Source organism: Leguminivora glycinivorella, chromosome 8, assembly GCF_023078275.1.
Source record: "Leguminivora glycinivorella isolate SPB_JAAS2020 chromosome 8, LegGlyc_1.1, whole genome shotgun sequence".
Lineage (NCBI taxonomy): Eukaryota > Metazoa > Arthropoda > Insecta > Lepidoptera > Tortricidae > Leguminivora > Leguminivora glycinivorella.
The window spans coordinates 21278109-21297210 of NC_062978.1; the positions used below are offsets into that span (position 1 = coordinate 21278109).

Here is a 19102-nt window from a genome sequence, read left to right on the forward strand (position 1 = left end):
GTAGTAAAAAACTACTATGGGGAAACCGGGAATAGAACCCGGGTCTCCAGCTATCGCGCCGTTATTGCACCGCTACACCACCCCGACCGTCAACCACCAGTGGGCTTAATCGTTTTTAGGGTTCCGTAGTCAACTAGGAACCCTTATAGTTTCGCCATGTCTGTCTGTCCGTCCGTCCGTCCGTCCGTCCGTCCGTCCGTCCGTCCGTCCGTCCGCGGATAATCTCAGTAACCATTAGCACTAGAAAGCTGAAATTTGGTACCAATATGTATATCAATCACGCCAACAAAGTGCAAAAATAAAAAATGGAAAAAAATGTTTTATTAGGGTACCCCCCCTACATATAAAGTGGGGGCTGATATTTTTTTTCATTCCAACCCCAACGTGTGATATATTGTTGGATAGGTATTTAAAAATGAATAAGGGTTTACTAAGATCGTTTTTTGATAATATTAATATTTTCGGAAACAATCGCTCCTAAAGGAAAAAAAAGTGCGTCCCCCCCCTCTAACTTTTGAACCATATGTTTAAAAAATATGAAAAAAATCACAAAAGTAGAACTTTATAAAGACTTTTTAGGAAAATTGTTTTGAACTTGATAGGTTTAGTAGTTTTTGAGAAAAATACGGAAAACTACGGAACCCAACACTGAGCGTGGCCCGACACGCTCTTGGCCGGTTTTTTTCTTTATTGTAAGGTAAGATGCATTAGGCAATTCCGAAAGTCGTCTAATTTCGAAGTCGCATAAAAATCACCATTATTTCCATCACATCAAGATTTCCCTTTTGGAATTACCCGTGAATTTTTGTCATTCGGAATTACCCTAATGCACTTTATATATTTTCGGTTTTAATTTTTATTCTCAAAACAAAAATAACTACATCTATTACATCTACCTATAATCTTCTTCTTCTTCTTCTAACTTAAGATATGTGCTCTTGTCGGTGGAACAATCTCCAACTCGTCCGGTCCTCTGCCAACTGTGAAATAGTTTCACCTAGGTCTTCCTCTTCCCCTCTTTCCTTCTACTTTTCCTTCTACGGTGTTTTTGAGAAACAGGTCGTGTCGTAGCAGATGTCCAACTAGTACACCTCTTCTGTTTTCTATTGTCTTTAATATATTTATTTTTTCTTTAATCCTATCTAGATCTCTAACATTTGATATTTTTTCCAACTAATCCCTTCCTTCTCCGCCACCACCACACCTCGAAGCTTTCCAATCTCTCTCTATCTATTTTCGTCATTGCCCACGTTTCACACGCGTATAAATGCGTAAGGCGATGCTCCAGATATAGGATTTAATAAAAAGATTTTTCGATTTGAAAATCTACCTATACAGGCCACAAAAAAACTAAAAATTAGGTACTGCAATTTAATTATTATCCGTCATATCCCTATAGAAAACGAAATCCAATCCGGCCGGATTATGGCCAAAATCTGGCCAGATTGGAAACCAATCCGGATTGCAATAACTATTTACAATTCAACGTCTAGTAAGGTGCGTGGGTGGTTTTTCACTGGCAGCTGGCAGTGCACCGTAAATAGGTATATTAATTTTTTTTTTATACTACGTCGGTGGCAAACAAGTATACGGCCCGCCTGATGTAAAGCGGTCACCGTAACCTATGGACGCCTGCAACTCAAACAGTGTCACATGCGCGTTGCCACCCCATTAGAAACTTGTACATTCCCTTTTGCTGTGTTAAGTACACAGCAAAAAGGAGTGTACAAGTTCTAAGGAGGGTTCGGGTTGCCGACGACTCAAAGGACAATAAACGGAACAAGTTAGTTCCGTAAGTCCTCCCGTCATCAGCACACCGCACCCTCGTTGAGCTCTGGCAGCCTTACTCACCGACAGGAACACAACACTATGAGTAGGGTCTAGTGCTATTTGGCTGCGGTCTTCTGTAAGGCGGAGGTACTACCCCAGTTGGGCTCTGCTCTAGATTCGAGCGAGACAATATCCGCTGTGCTGTGCCCTACCACACAAAGCGGAATATCATTCGCTATGCCCTACCTCCTATTAAATGTGTAATACTTGTGTAATTTTGCTCCCTTTACCTACAAATCCTACAATACTATTCAAATCTGGGCGTTAACAATTGAAGCCTAATACGCTCATTATTTTATAGAAGCGCTGGTAGCCTAGCGGTAAGTGCGTGCGACTTTCGTTCTGGAGGTCGCGGGTTCGAACCCCGGCTCACACCAATGAGTTTTTCACTTATGTGCGAAATGTCATTTGGTATTTGCCATTCGCTTTTCGGTGAAGGAAAACATCGTGAGGAAACCGGACTAATTCCAATAAGGTCTAGTTACCCTTGGGTTGGAAGGTCAGATGGCAGTCGCTTTCGTAAAACTAGTGCCTACGCCAAATCTTGGAATTAGTTGTCAAAGCGGACCCCAGGCTCCCATGAGCCGTGGCAAATGCCGGGATAACGCAAGGAGGATGATGACGCTCATTATTTTATAATTCCTTGTGTAATTCAACGCCGTCGCCGAAAATATGGCATTTTGCTCTCTTGTGACACAATGTATTTCTTTACAGTTTCGTACAGTAACCAGAAAGTGAGGTTCCGTTGGAGCGAAGCCGGGGTAACCATAAATCCGGAGCTGAAGCTTCTGCAGTACCACATCGGGGAACCACTGAGACTTGAGGAGACCAATGGATATATGATTGATAAGGACGGTAAGATGATTCAGAATAGGGAAATGGGCAAAGTAACTTTTTGAAAGATTCAAATGTTTGCTTTTTTGTTTGTGTATGTTATTACATTCAAGGCCTAAATATCTATTCGACTTCTTACTACCCTGTGTCTTCCTCTTCCATTCTCCCCTTTCTTTCATCATCTCAGCACTCATTCGTTTCTTTCTTATATTCTCTTTCACACGATCCATCCATTGTTGTTTGAATTTACCCTTTCCTCTTCATCCATCAACATTCATTTCTAATACCTATACATATCTTCACTACTTTTAAAGAAACTTGTATCTTCGTCAATGAAAAGAAAATTGTAGTAAGTATGTATGGAATGCATATAGACTTACTGCGTTTTAACTTTGAGGAGCAGCGTGAGATACGAGATTTTTTCAGTGACGATATCAACTTTGTACATTAGAAGTACGATTTTTGATAACAATAGAGACATATGGAATAACACCAGAGACTTATTTAAATGTACTGTATTTTTCTTTCATTCAGTTTATTTGAAACATATAATAGGTATAGTCTTTAGCTCGTGTTTCAATTGCACTCGTTCAAATAAAATAGTACTTTACACAATTGTATACTGTATAATAACAACTAACTTTTTTTTTCAGGCAACTACTCAAGACTAGTAGTATACTTCAGATTCGAGCGACAGATTGGTCACCATTTGATCCAAACGTTTGCTCCATCATCCCTGGTGGTCATGCTATCGTGGTTTAGTTTTTGGCTAGACTTGGACGCCATTCCTGGTAGAGTGACCTTGTTGGTTACCTGCATGTTGACTCTGGTAACCATGTTTACTGGTTTGAGAGCTGATATACCGCCTGTGGCTTACGTAAAGGTACTAATAAATTATAATTTTAACTCTTTGATCGCCAATTCCTACACTTCAAAGTAAAAAACGGAAGCCAATAGAGATATTGATCAAAGGCTCCGCGTCGCAAGTTCTATGGTGTACGTTTTTAAAATAACCTTGACAGTTCGCAACGTCTGATAATAATGTTTTCTGTTAAAATATAGAAATGAATTAGGCGTTTTGATAATGTGTCCGTCCGCAGAGACTCAGCATGTTTGATATTATTTTTGAAGCGTTGAAGCGTTTTGTAATGTTAACATCGTTATTTAGAAAGGTGTTTGCATTCTGTTTTCAAATAGGTACCTACTTATATTAAAAATATTTTGTACATCTCTGGTAAAAGGTTACTGTAATAAACACGCGTACAACTTTCAAAGTAGATTTCAAGTAAAAGAGTAAGACAGTCAGACATGTTGCTAGTAAAAGTCAAAAACATTACTATAATAAATAAAACATGACGTAAGCAATTAGCTAGATAATTTTCACAATATCTAAAGCCGTCATAATTATAGCGGCAGTCTTCATATTCCAACCGTAGATTTATTTGGAGGCAACCGCTATTAGGTAGCACCGCTCTCTCAAAAACTTTATAATATTTTATTAAGAGCCTGCGATGTCCCACTGCTGGGCAAGGGACTCCCCCCGCTTTTTCCATTCTTTCCGGTTTTGTACAGTTCTCGGCCATTCTTTCAAAAAGGAATCCAACTCGTGCCGCCATCGCATACGTGGTCTTCCAGGTTCCCGTTTTGGTCTGGGCTGCCACTCTGTGGTAATCTTGGCATGGGCATGGGCTTAGCTCGTTCGGTATTCGGCAGACATGACCGGCCCAGTCCCACTTCAGCTTTGCCGCTTTCCGAACTACGTCAACTATTTTCAAAAACTTAAGCTTAAGAAATATTTTCGTAAATAAGACATTAATTTATGCATAGCAAGAACGTAAACAACCAATAGAACGATCAGCACTGAATAGGTGCCTTTAATTGAATTCTACAATCTGTATTGAGGCTCCTCTATAACATAATGTATAAACACCTGTATAAAGCCCCTATATAAAGCTTGCGCGCTTATTTCGGTCCTGGATTCTTAGATCCACATCAACTAGTAATTTGGCATTATTTATTCATCAAAGATGTCAATTGTACTCCTGCAAACCTACTTTGCCAATAGAAACAGGTTAATTTGTTTGTTTAATCTGTTTCTTTTTACATTTTGCTACCGACATAACGTAACCTACCAATCTGTAAGGCTGAGCTGTACTTTTTAAGTTTGTTTAGAGCACGAAGAGTACCAGTAACCCTATTTCGGCTTATTTCGGCTACCTGAGTCCTCCAACTCAGGCCTCTATCCAGAAAGACGCCCAAGTCGTACACTGGCTGTAGAGCACCTGTAGGGGATAGGCGTGCCATTGAAGTATACAGAGAGTGTCAATTACACTTTAGGAAGCTGTCGGTTGCGCCCTATGGTAAGGCCTGACACTTGGAAGAATTGGCAAATAGACCGAACCTCTCCTACCAACGCAAGTGCATGAGCCAGGTCAGCACTGCAGTATCACAGTAGCTGCAAGTGATCGGCGTAAAGATGGTATGAGCAGCGAATGTTTGGAGTAATTGTAATTGACGAAGATGGAGAATAATAAAGGAGAAAGTATTCCTCCTTGAGGTACACCAGTGGCCAAATCACACTATTCGGATAATTTTCAATCGACCCGCACTGCTCGTTAACGTTCACAAAGATACGGTTTGCTGAAAACCAATTTAAAGCTCAAGGCGACACGTTGGGGTACTCAAGTACGGCAAGAAGAATTTCATGGTCAACAGTGTTAAAAGCGTTAAAGAAGTCAAGAAAAAGATAAATGTGACCATTTGATTATCTATGCCACGCCTGTAGGCCTAGGACATGATTGCCGCGAGAGTATATCATTAATACAGTTAGAAGAAGACGTGTGATCTATCTCGCGGCGACAGTCATACTCTCACGGCAATCATGTGCTAGGCCTACTGATGCCATTGGTTACTTTGAGCAATCAGGTACAAGTGCTATGTTCCAGTCGAAAACCAGACTGAAAGGTGCTCAGAAGGTTATGCGAGAAAATAAAATACTTAGCTGTCATATATCATTAAGTCCGCCTTTAGTTACTGTATATTTTACTGTGCAATAATTGTTAAATAAATATTATTTTCAGGCCCTAGACTTATGGATGGCCGGGTGCATGATGTTCGTATTCGCGGCGCTGGGAGAGTTCGTCGTGGTCAAGGTCCTAGACAAGCAGTATCAGATGAATAAGAATAAGGCGCAAGAATCCTTGCCGAGAATCATTCCTGTGGTAAGTTGTATGCCTTTTAAGAATCTGTCCACTTTTGTTTTTTGAGATCCACTCTTTTATTTATAAAATAAACTTTTGACAAGCAAATGTCTGCAATTGACGTCACTAGGCTTAGAACAGTAAGAACCAATTTAAAACTAGAAAATCACTGCTTTGGATGAGACTTAAACTTACTACAACTGGATTGATACTCCAACGCTCTGCCAACTGAGCCAACAAGACTTTAACCGAGAAGGCAGCGAAACTTTCTAAAATATAGAAAGGGAAAAGGAAGGGGAAGCGAAAGGGAAGCGAAAGGGTGTAGGGAGAAAGAGTGAAATTTCGCTGGCTTGACTTCAAGTCATGGTGGCTTTGTTAGAGTGTAGGAGTAACCAGACACCGTCAGTTCCCAGCGAAGGCAGTGATTTTCCACTAAACTTTTTATATTTGATGTCTAAATTTTATGTTACCTACAAGTGAGTTAAAAATATCAGAGGCACCTACTTAAATATCTTACTATTTTTAGTAGCCTGATCCTAAAATACAAGCATTAATTGGTTCAAGAATACCTTCAATTAAATCTATTTTCGTGGAATACCCGGGAATATAAGTACTAGTAGCAGCACTTTATTAAGAAACTCTCCGTCTTCAGTTAATTTTAAAGCAAAATTGCTTGTTTTTGATAAAAGCGTCGAAGACTCGTTTGGCTGTTAAGTCAAGCAGTTTTCTAAGAAAAACTAATCGTCTTATGACCAAATAACGAAACGACGATTGTACTAAATTTATAATAAAAACTATCGTCTGAACTATAGGGAACTAATAAAACTATTGTATTTTATTAAATATTGTTTTTATTTTTGATTAAATGCTTATTATTTATTTGTACATCAGTGAATTTATGGTCATGTTTCCTAGCTATCAGTTGTATATCGCGGGAGCCAAATTATTTAGTGACTCCGGCTTCAACACTAGTGCAGGGTGATTCATCTACAATAATTTCAAAAAAATTGAGATATGACCTTTTAGCAGGCCCAGGATGATTATGCACTCGCATGAGGTAGTGTTGCTGCACTTGCGGCATTGTTTTATCAAAGTTTCCCAATTATTTTCAGCGTCTCAACGGCGACAAAGGCTCCTGTGGCACAGTGGCAGCTTGGGAAGGTAGCGGCGTCAGGTGCCGTAAGGTCGACGTCATGTCGCCCACATCCCCACCTGCGGCCACCCCCGCCGTGCACCCCGCGCCCGCTGCAACCCCCCACCTGATAGGGGTTGAGCGCCGACAGAGCATTCTTCAAGTATGAACAAATTTCACAAAGTCTAAAGTATTTTTCAATTGGTAGTACCTAACATCGGTAAACAATGTGCTGCCCATCCTGTAACATAAGTATTATTTGTAGGTACAGTAAATAATTTATAATAAACTCTTTTTTAATGGTACGAGTAAGTACCAAGTTCGGTCCACTCAGTTTCGACCTCCATTATAAATATTTTTTCAAGAACTTTCTTGTGATAAAATTATCTGGAGGAAAATTTTCTTTGAACACCACCAGAGAGATTGGTTTGAAGAGCTTCCATTCTAATGTAAATATTGCTGTCAGGGGGTTTTTGTTTCGCGCACAACAGAACTGTGTACGACCATGTGGCGCCCCACATGGTCCATGGTGGATGGTAAAAGACCGCCGTCTTTTACCATCGTTTCCTGTCCTGTCACATGCGAAGGCCAGCTTTATCGTCATCTGATCCTGCAATTCCTATCCTTGTGATAAAACTGATAAAGTTTGAGCTAGGCCAAGTTTCGAGGCCGCGTTAGTGGTGACTGGGTTATAGCCCAAGCAGACAGCGATCAGAGTTCAGTTAAAGTCCTGCATTCTAGTGACCGTTGATCGCTCAAGAGTTCCGACGTACTCAAGTGGCGTTCAAATTCTCGCGTTTAAGTTTGGCTGGCTTGGGCGTCTGGATGTCTATTTGGGCGTGGTTTGTGATGTGTAAAAATAGTTATTTGTTATACAAGGGGGCAAAGTTGTATTTTAACGCCGAGTGTGGAATTGAAAAACGAGCAAGTGAAAGGATTCTATAGTTGAACCACGAGCGAAGCGAGTGGTTCGAGAATAGAATCCTGAACTTGCGAGTTTTTTAACACACGAGAAGTAAAATACATTTGCACCCGAGTGTAACACAAAACTTTTCCCCTAACTATAGCGAGGAAACTACAACGCAATAATTTTTAAGAAAAAAAAAACCGCCTTCCTTTGGGGTTCTGGTGATAAATACTTTCAAATGTTGGATTATGTTATCAATTCGTCTGTATATTTTTTAATGTTTGTTATTCGATATCTCCGTCATTGCTGAACCAATTTTGAAATTTGGATGATTCTGGAGTACTTACAGATGAGAATGATTATCAGAACGGAACTCTAACTAGGGGCGGCTCACTCTTCATCAGCAGTTCCACTGCACCAAATGTCACTGTTCTGGACGTAAGTGCATGCTGTTCTTATAAAAATACCAAAGTCACTATAAGTGTGCCGTTCAGATTTGAGGAGTTCCGTTCTGACCATCATCAGGAGTTCCACTGCACCAAATGTCACTGTTCCGTACGTAAATGCATGCTGTTCCTTTAAAAACATAAAAATCACCATATGTATGCCTTTCAGATTTGAGGAGTTCCCTCGATTTCTCCAGGATCCCACCACCAGAACTGGGTTCTGAGAAAAATGGGACCAATCTGTATGCATATACATTCAATCAAAAAAAAAAAGTTCAAAATCGGTCCAGTAACGACGGAGATATCGAGGAACAAACATTAAAAAAAAAAAACAGACGAATTGAGAACCCCTTCCCTTGAGATTTGGAAGGCGGTTAAAAAATGCATTTATCACTGCTTCCAGTAGTTCCACAGGTGGTAAATCATCTTTATTACTAGATTCACCTACTTTTATCAATTTTAAAGCAGTTAATTTGAGTTTATTCAAGGTCAAATTACTTTACCCACTAGTGGATAAAATGCGTTTTTACCCGCTGGTATTAAAGGACAAAACACGTGTTTCCGAGCTAGTGAGGGGAAAAATATTTTTTTTGTTTGCAGGTAGCTTGGCTGGACGCGGACACAGGTCAGGAGCGTGTGCTATGGCGGGAGATCGACAAGTTATCGCGGGTCGTTTTCCCCGCTTTATTCCTGCTCTTCGTAACTATGTACTGGCCGGTGCTTCTACTGAAGACCAAGACCTCTTCATAACACAATCGAGTGACTTGGTATCTGCGCTGAAACGCACAGTCTCAGGCTGGTTTTAGTGTCACGCGCAACGATCCGCACGACCAGTTTGTATTCAGAAGTTGATTTTGTTGTCCGCGCGGGCCCGTCCGCTTTAGGTACTTTAAAATGCTCCCTTCCCTGATCTTAATACCTAGGTACATGTAAATCTGGTGCGGATCGCTCGGTGCGGTCGGACCGCGTGTGACACTAAAACAGCCTCAATAATTTTATTGTAACAATGTCAATATTTTAACAAGCTCGGCCGAATTACGCCTTCTCAAACGGAGTTTCGTTCGCATTTTAAAATTAGGTGTTGGATTGTAACGAAATTTTGTAAATATATAAAATAACATGAGGTTTAAATATGTAAGCCTGTAATATTATGTGTATATTTATGCTTGTTATTTCATTGCAAACAAGTTTATACCTTAATATCTTAAGATGTTTATAATGAGAGCTTTAACTACGTTTGTAGATGTAGAACCGAGCTTGCTACGAATCCTTAAAGGAATCTCGAGCTTTTTTGACCTTTCGGCAGGTCGTTTTACGTAGCTATTAAAACATAACTTACTTCTCATCGTAAGGCCGTGGCTTTCGTGGGCGACGGTCGCGCGATGGTCGCGCGATGGCGATGCGACGCATACGAAATCAAACCTTATCGATATGGAAGTATGAGACGCGACGGCGACGGTCGCGCGACCGTCGCCTACGCAAGACACGGCGTAAGTGTCACTACTCATAGTAGCTCCCTAGTAAAACGACAATGTAACGATAAGCTTTGCCGACTAACTCTCCATAGCACTATCGGAAATTATACCTCGTTTTTTTTAGAATTAGAAATTTGATAAACAAAGAAACAGTCGTGGTCAAGTCAACCTATCTTCTAAGAGTTCTAAGGACAAATATTAGATGTTAAGAATTTTAACCAGAACGAGAACATGACAGGTCAATATTAAATAGTTATTTTTGATTTTTTTTAATTGCACCCGTGGGTATGTCAATCACATCATTTGATTATTTGCTAAGAAAAATTGGAGTGATTATTTATTTATTCGAGAAACTAACATTCAGAGGAGTACGTGACGGTGTTTTTGCAAGCCATTTGGGCCTGCCTCTGGCTGATCCATTGCAGTAATCACAGTCAAATGCCACCAAACATTCAGCACAAAATAGAATATTAATAATAAAGTAGTAAAATAAGTGCTCATATCATAAAATTCTATACGTTAATACAAAAAATAACGTACTCAATATGTATAAATAAATAAATACCATTGACACCATTGACAGCTCATAAAATGAACCAATAGTTCCAAATGTCTGCTTCTTTAGGTTTTTTAATATGCAACCTTTCCAGAACTAAATTAAGAAATTTTAAATAATACAGATTATAACAAATATGTTCAAGTAAAATGTATAATTGTAAGTATTCTATAAATATCATTATCAAACACATTTTAATAATTTTAGTGTTGAAAACAATAGAGTATTTTATTAAAATGTCTGTTTATGATACTGACAGTTGATAAATGACAGTTGTGGCAAAAATGTCTCATAGAAAAGACCTCGTGCTTCGTGCTTTTACGTTCTCTCTAATGCTAAAAAAATGAGGTAAATACATATGCATTTTAAAATGGCTTAGCTAACAGAACATCTGTTACTTTTGATGATATAATCATCAAAAAGTTGTAGACATACAAGTAAATAGACCAAGTCGCTTTTAGGACAAGTGCGGGTGATATATTATATTATTTTAAGACCCATTTAGACGGTGTGAGAACTCGCATGCGAGATTGCATTGCGTTATTTGATTGCCGTACTGAATTACAAGAGAATGTTAGTCAATGAACCTAATTAAAGTCTCATTCGAGTGCGCGTCGTGTAAATGTGTCTTTATGTGTTGGTATAGGAGATTGTCGAAATCTGATTTTAATAAAAATACAACGAATGAGTGCCATTTAGTGTTCTATCAATAGGTACAGTCAACCAATTGGAACCCTAGGCCACTGTAGAACTATGTCGTAGTGACGTTATAAATCAGGTTGTAAGAAATCTCTTACTGCTTGTCATTTTGACGTAGTTGTAGCTGGCCTAGGGTTCCAATTGGTAGACTGTATGTACAGTCAACCAATTTAAATCCTAGGCCACTGTAGAAACTTATCACAGTAAACGTCGAAGTGACTTCTTTGACAAATGCAGCGCGCTTGCGTAACCAATTTTTGCTTATTTTACTCACTGGCGTTTTTAAAAACGTGAAAAACAAGATAAAAATGGAGAAAAAGTAATGTCACGAGTGTGAAAAAATAATTCACGACGTCACATTTACTTTTAAGGCCCTACGGCGAAATAAAAATTTGTAAATTACGTTTCTAAAAATAAAAGTTTGTAATTTCTGCTGTTTTCAGGCTTAGCCATAATTAACGTGGCAGAGAAAGTTGCGTACCTAATGTTTACGAATTATATTACGTTTTTAGGGTTCCCTAGCCAACTAGGAACCCTTATAGTTTCGCCATGTCTGTCTGTCCGTCCGTCCGTCCGCGGATAATCTCAGTGACTGTCAGCACTAGAAAGCTAACTTTTGAACCATATGTTTAAAAAATATCACAAAAGTAGAACTTTATAAAGACTTTCTAGGAAAGATGTTTTGAACTTGATAGGTTCAGCAGTTTTTGAAAACAATACGGAAAACTACGGAACCCTACACTGAGCGTGGCCCGACACGCTCCTGGCCGGTTTTTATTTATAAAATTTACGTTTAAGAAGCAACATGAGGGGATATAATTATAAAAATATCCGTACCAGGTACTCGACTGTTTCCTCTTATGTTTTAAAGGATACCAACAGCATTTTTTAAATACAAATTAATAATTATTAATATCTTACGAGTATCTGTGTAGTTCTGTAATCTGTTTTACAAATTTTGATATTTTTGTTTTTAAGGAGGAGAACGCAGAAAGATGCGTGTTATTCAAAACAATCAGGAACTAGGCAATGAATAAAAACCGTATACTTGGATAAATTCATCTATTTATGTAGTATATACATATTTATAAATTCCTTTCTTTCTAGTCGAGGGCATAATTTTGATGTAAAAGATTTTTATATTTTTAGGGTTCCGTACCTCAAAGAGGAAAAGCGGAACCCTTATAGGATCACTCGCGTGTCTGTCTGTCCCTCTGTCACAGCCGATTTCTCCGAAACTACTGGACCGATTTACTTGAAATTTGGCACACGTATGTAAACCTGTGGCCCAAAGACGGACATGTAATTTAATTAAATGAAATTTAATCACAGGGGTCACTTTTGGGGGGTAAAATTGAAAATTAAAAATCAAAGTTATTAAAACTATATTGTGTTACATATCAAATGAAAGAGCATTTTATCAGCATCTGAAATATATTTTTTTTATATTTTTTATTTTGGTAATTTAGAAGTAATTTAAGAAAATAAGCAAAAAATGACCATTCCCCCCTTATCTCCGAAACTACTTAGCGTAAAATTTTCAAAAAAATACACGAGATAGCCCTCTACCTGTAGATTACAGGAAAACCTATTAGAAATCTACAGTCAAGCGTAAGTCGAACTTAAGAGAAAAAAACTCAGATTACGAATTTCACTCACTGCCGCTGCAAGTAGTTACTAAACGACAACACTTTCGCTACCAAGAACCCGACTGTCGGGCACACCGCTCGTAGAAGCGTAGCCGATTACATGGGTTTCCCCGTATGTAGCGAAAATGTCGTAGCGCCGCGTAGAGCCCGGTTTCGAAAGTGAATTGTGTAAGCGCGTTGGACAGGTATAAAGAAATCAATTTCTGTTTCGTTTTGCTTTAGAAATTGCTAAAAAAAAACATTTTCCAAAATGACTTAAGTTCCTACTAAAAAGGAGGCGCTTAAGACCGTTTAGAACTTCACTGACCATAATATTGCCCACATAGGTCCAAAAAAAGGTGTATATATACGAAAACAAAAAAATTGTGCCACCGACAACCAAAATCTGAAGTCTATTTGCTCTATCTCTTATAGTTTCCAAAATATACGCAAAATCTTTACAGTACGAAACTTAGTGTACGTTGCCATTACATGTCGTCAGGCGCTCATGACCTTTTTGTATGGAAATGTCGAAATCCGACTCGCACTTGACCAATTTTCTTAGAAAGTTGTGTTTTATTATAGTTTTGAAGGAGGTTTCTTGTTTTTAACCACCAACGCAAAAACGACGGAGTGTTATAATAATAATAGGTTTGACGCTTGACATGTCTGTATGTCTGTGGCTATGAAGCTCCTGAACGAATCAATCGATTTTGATTTAGTTTTTAATGTTTAAGGTGAATTCGTCGAGAGTTTTTTTTGTACCACGTAGGTGGCAAACAGGCATACGGTCCGCCTGATGGAAAGCGGTCACTGTAACCTATGGACGCCTGCCACTCAAGGAGTGGCACATGTGCGTTACTGACTCGACTCATTAGAAACTTGTACAAATCTGTACTTAGAAGGGGCCTGGGTGCCGACGACTCAAAGGACAATCTATTGTCCTAATTACTTCCGTTGTCAGCATACCGCACCCTCGTTGAGCTCTGACTGCCTTACTCACTGGCAGGAACACAACAATGAGTAAGGTCAAGTGCTACTTGACTGCGGTCTTTTGTAAAGCGGAGGTATACTTCCCCAGTTAGACTCTGCTCTACCTTAGGCCGTTTTCACATTATCCGATCCGATATCGGATGTAGGAAGGACGTAAAATGTAAGATTTATGCGCTTCCAGGTCTTCATTTATGTATTTAATAGATCATTATTACTAAAAAACGATATAAAACGCAAAAATTGCGGATTTAATGCCGATGGCACTCTCCTACAACAGTTTTTGTCCGAGGCACCATCGAACTGCCGATATCGGCAGGACGCTTCCGACTATTTTTGGCATGCCGGACCCCCCGCCAGTTGTCGGCCGATAATATTTGTTTGTGTGCGTATATAATGTAGGTATACGTATGTAGTAGTATGCGTGACAAAAATGGCGTCTATTAAACAGCTGTTAATTGATCGAAATTCAAATTAGTTGACAATTTCCATTGAAAAAAAAGGTTGTAATGCATCGGTCCGAATTGCGGATACTAGTTTCTTCATCTTTTAGTAGATATATTTATTTATTTATTTATTTAAACTTTATTGCACAATTGGAAAAAAGTACAAATGGCGGACTTAATGCCTTAAGGCATTCTCTACCAGTCAACCATAGGGCCAAACAGAAATTCGCGAATGTGGGTGCAGTGAGAAAAATAAATTTAGAAAGCATGACAACTATTGACAAGTATAGCAATATTATTTACAATATATATATAATAATATATATATTTAATATTTATATAGTTGAATGTAAAATTATTTATTTTGCCTGACACTGAATATTTTTTATGTTCGTTATTTTAATTTTACAATATAATATTTGGAATATAGTGCTTATAATTATTAAATATAAATTATTTTTTAAATATTTTTTGATACAAAATCATACTTCATTGATTTGGAACAATGCGTTTTATCGGACCTACATCCGACATTATCGGAAGCGTTTATCGGATGTAGGATGTTGGTTCGACATCCGATATCGGATCGGATAATGTGAAAACGGCCTTAGAGTATATTCAATTTAGTGTTAGAGTTATGTCAGTGTACATGTTAGCGGCCGCGAGTTCGCGGCCCATTCATTGGCGACTACCTTCGCGCGGCGCAATAAAATTCAATGTTGGCTGCTCGCGTGCGGTCCGTTTGTTAATGTAGTAAGAATTTAGAATGGCGGCATTTTGTGAACATCAAAGGAGTGAGCCTTCTGTACTTGTACTATTATATATTCTGTGACAAAACGAACAACATGTGTTCCAAGTATAACACTCGAAATGCCGGAAAGTTATAGTAGGTATCGACCGTAAATTGGCGAAATCCAACAAATTAACACATGTGATGGACCCTGCCGTCTATTAGTTATTTGTTATACAAGGGTGCAAAGTTGTATTTTAACGGCGAGTGTGGAATTGAAAAACGAGCAAGTGAAAGGAATCTATAGTTGAACCACGAGCGAAGCGAGTGGTTCGAGAATAGACTCCTGAACTTGCGAGTTTTTTAACACACGAGAAGTAAAATACATTTGCACCCGAGTGTAACACAAAACTTTTCCCCTCACCACCATTACCACCATTACCATTTTTACCATTGAAAGTTTGTACGGAACCCTCGGTGGGCGAGTCCGACTCGCTCTTGGCCGGTTTTTTTTTTACCTAAGATTTGTCCTTGTGGCACTACTGTTTTCATTACTTCAGCGTGATGGGTATTATATACAATAGATACATACCGTAAAATCGGGGTACTTTGTCCCAAAATCATGACACTTTTTACTTCTCGTTTGAGTACTCGAATTGAAGTGACCCTATGACTATTTTATAGGCATAGGTGTTTATTTGTGGATATAATCTACTTATGCACATACGTAAAACTTAATAAAACAATCCCACTAAGTATTTTTTTTTTCCGCAAAGTTTGGGCTAAAGTTGCTCTTTGTTGCGCGTTTCTTTAACCCTCGATTTTCCATTAAGTAAAACGTAACGGTTTGTAATGAAAGCACAAAGAAACCTAGTTTAGATAGGTCACACATAATCAAAGGAAGCCATAGTATCCTGATTAATTTGTTTGTTACACTAAAAAACTTCAAAAAATTAACTTAGAGTAAAAAAATATCAAATATATATGTCACCGTCAAATTGTAAAAACTGTTAGTTTATAGGTAATTTCACTAGCGAGATTATGAACTACCGAAATATTGTGATTATTGTGAACCGTAACGTACAGTTCACAATTTGACGGATTGTTTTTACGTTAGATTCATATATTTAGAATTATTAAACTAGATTGTGGAATCACATTTTTTGCCATACTAAATTGAACCTTATCACTGATATAGAAAGGTGATCGTATCAGACTAGCGAAAACGGTCCACATGAGAGGGCATTGTTTGGGCTGGTGTCCCTCTCGCACGTGTGGCCAGTGTTAATGAGGTTACCATAGTAGTAGTATTTTTATCTGTATATTACCTGACTTTATAACTTCTTATATTATTTTAGTGTTATATTCAAACTAGGGTTTCGATATATTTCAAAGAATTGGAAAATAATTATAATGTAATTATTTTGATGCCAATAAATCAAAGATTTGTATAATTAAAAAATATGTTCAAATGGGTATTAGTAGATTTGGTAGTAACTTTGAAAATTGACTGGTATCCCCAATGTATGACAGTGATGACGTCACTGAATAATGTTGACATTGTCAGTAAGTGCGAGAGGGACACCAGCCCAAACAATGACCTCTCATGTGGACACACTTTTTGACCTAACTACTCATTCTGATTTAACTGTAATTCTGTGGTTAGATTATAATCTAACGATGCGAAACCGTCAAATTGTAAACTGTCATGGCGTCGGAACGAAGCTAGCGCTCTGATTGGTCGGTTTTATAGTTGATCGTTCTGTGGCCATAGAGTGACTGACACAAATAGACACTGCAATCACAGATGTCAGTCAAAAACCTCATTAAACTTTTATCATCAAAATTCGATATTTGTTTATTAAGGAAACGGTCGAAGTTGCCAGAGAAATAAAATTGCCAGTTACTTTGCTTGTTATGTGGCGGCTTAGTTCGTATATTTTTTGTGATTTAATATTCAGTTTTCGAAAAAAAAAATCGTTAGTTTATAATCTTACTAGTGAGATTATGGACTGACGAGTTATGGTGAACCGTAACGTTCACAATTTAACGGATTATATTTCGTTAGATTATAATCTAACGGAGAGAAGCCGTCAAATTGTAAAGTGTCATATGCGTCAGGAGCTAGCGCTCTGAATGGTCAGTTTTTTGTTAAATCGTTCTGTGACCATAGAGTACCTAACATAAATAGACACTACAATCACAGATTTCAATTAATAGTACATTACTCTTTTTTCAGTCGTGTTTTGATTTATCGACACTCGTTTCAAACTTCCTCTTTTTCGAACTTGTATCGTTCGACGTTTTTCAGTCCATACATATATATGGCCCTTTAAAGTTTCGATATAGGCACATAATTAACTACAGTTCGCATTAGTGCCATAAAACTGCACCATGTGTGCTGAAATATACTATTTTAATACATTAATTTTATTGACGTCTGTGATTGTAGTGTCTATTTATGTTAGGTACTCTATGGGCACAGAACGATTTAACAAAAAACTGACCATTCAGAGCGCTAGCTCCTGACGCATATGACACTTTACAATTTGACGGCTTCTCTCCGTTAGATTATAATCTAACGAAATATAATCCGTTAAATTATGAACGTTATGGTTCACCATAACTGATCAGTCCATAATCTCACTAGTAAGATTATAAACTAACGGTTTTTTTTTTCGAAAACTGAATATATAATCACAAGCCGCCACATAACAAGCAAAGTAACTGGCAATTTTGTGTCTTTGGCTAGTTCGACTGTTTCCTTAAACATAAAACATACATCGAATTTTGATGATTTGAAAGTTTAATGAGGTTTTTGACTGACATCTGTGATTGCAGTGTCTATTTGTGTCAGTCACTCTATGGCCATGCACAGAACGAACTACTATAAAACCGACCAATCAGAGTGCTAGCTTCGTTCCGACGCCATGACAGTTTACAATTTGACGGTTTCGTTTCGTTAGATTATAATCTAACGTAAAAATAATCCGTCAAATTGTGAACTAGTTCGTTAGTTCATAATCGCGCTAGTGAAATTATAAACTAACGGTTTTTACAATTTTACGGTGACATATATATTTTTATTAAAACTTTGCCAGAAAAAGCAGAATAATCCTCTTAACTTATTAATTATACCTAATCATTAGAAGTACCAGTTAACATGTGTCTACCTAGGTGAAAAATAGATAGGTTCCCTATAAAATTATTTTAATACGTCTATAGGATTCTATTGATTATTAGGTCAGATATAAACCAGACTTATGATGTACTTAAATCAACCAGGACTACGCTGAACTAAGCAGTGTCAATTACAGGTACAGTAAATAAGCCTTTTTTCACAAATTTAGGAACATTAATTTTTTTTATCATTTCTTCTCAGTGGTATAACTGTTCATCTTTTATTGGAGGTCATTTCCAGAATTTTCCCCTCTTCATGCAACTTACTATTGCTGCTTCGCATACATATACATTTTTTTCCTAGATAAACGCATGATTACCATTTAACTAATACTTTGTCACGGTCATAGCCCATGGGTCAAAGTTACCCGAAAGAGATAGCCAAAGAATACTGAGATTTTAATTATTATTTACTTCTCATAAAAATGTCTTAAAAACCTTTGATTTATATCACATTAGGATCTCAGATACATATCTGTTACGATTGATAACAATCAAACACCTAAACTCATCTGCTTTTTTTGTTTCGTGAAGAAGTTTGCACATTTGAAATTCGCGTAGTTTACTGGTACCAACTTGTCGCTAAAATTATGGATTGACCATCAGCTTTGTTTACGTGAAACTTTTGTACCGGCTGTCCCATACGGCCATTTATCGATGAGTAGCACGAATTAGATCAATAGCTCCTGACATGCGGCGTGGTGGGAAGTTAAATCTTTTTTCCGTTTTGGGCCAAAGGGGGTAACCCTCGGGCTAAAGTACCCCGATTTTACGGTATCCATATATTTCAATAAAATGCTCTTATCCCTTTCGATGTTGAAATTTCATGCTCCTATTGCCTCTTAATAGCCCCATCCATTTGAAACAGGTGTTTGAAATTAGTTCGTCACGTCCCCCGTCTATGGAGCTACCACTAGTTTTATAACTTTTATATTAAAATTATAATACTAGGTTTACAAAATAAAATTGTGGTTAAATGTAAATAACTTACCACTTTATGCCAAATGTTGCCGTAGTGAAACAAAAAAGTAATTTCGATAAATCTTTTA

General features: G+C 37.9%; 1 protein-coding gene across 1 annotated transcript in view; it reads left to right on the plus strand.

Annotated features, from left to right (window-relative positions):
* The window catches only part of LOC125229112 (glycine receptor subunit alpha-1), a 42168-nt gene extending 32733 nt beyond the window's left edge, over nucleotides 1-9435 (plus strand). Inside the window, exons 6-10 of the mRNA XM_048133892.1 lie at nucleotides 2545-2685; nucleotides 3318-3547; nucleotides 5745-5885; nucleotides 6977-7159; nucleotides 8950-9435. Coding sequence (XP_047989849.1) covers nucleotides 2545-2685; nucleotides 3318-3547; nucleotides 5745-5885; nucleotides 6977-7159; nucleotides 8950-9099 — 845 coding nt within the window. The 3' untranslated portion in view covers nucleotides 9100-9435. The remainder of the gene's footprint in view (nucleotides 1-2544; nucleotides 2686-3317; nucleotides 3548-5744; nucleotides 5886-6976; nucleotides 7160-8949) is intronic.
* Nucleotides 9436-19102: the final 9667 nt, after the last annotated feature.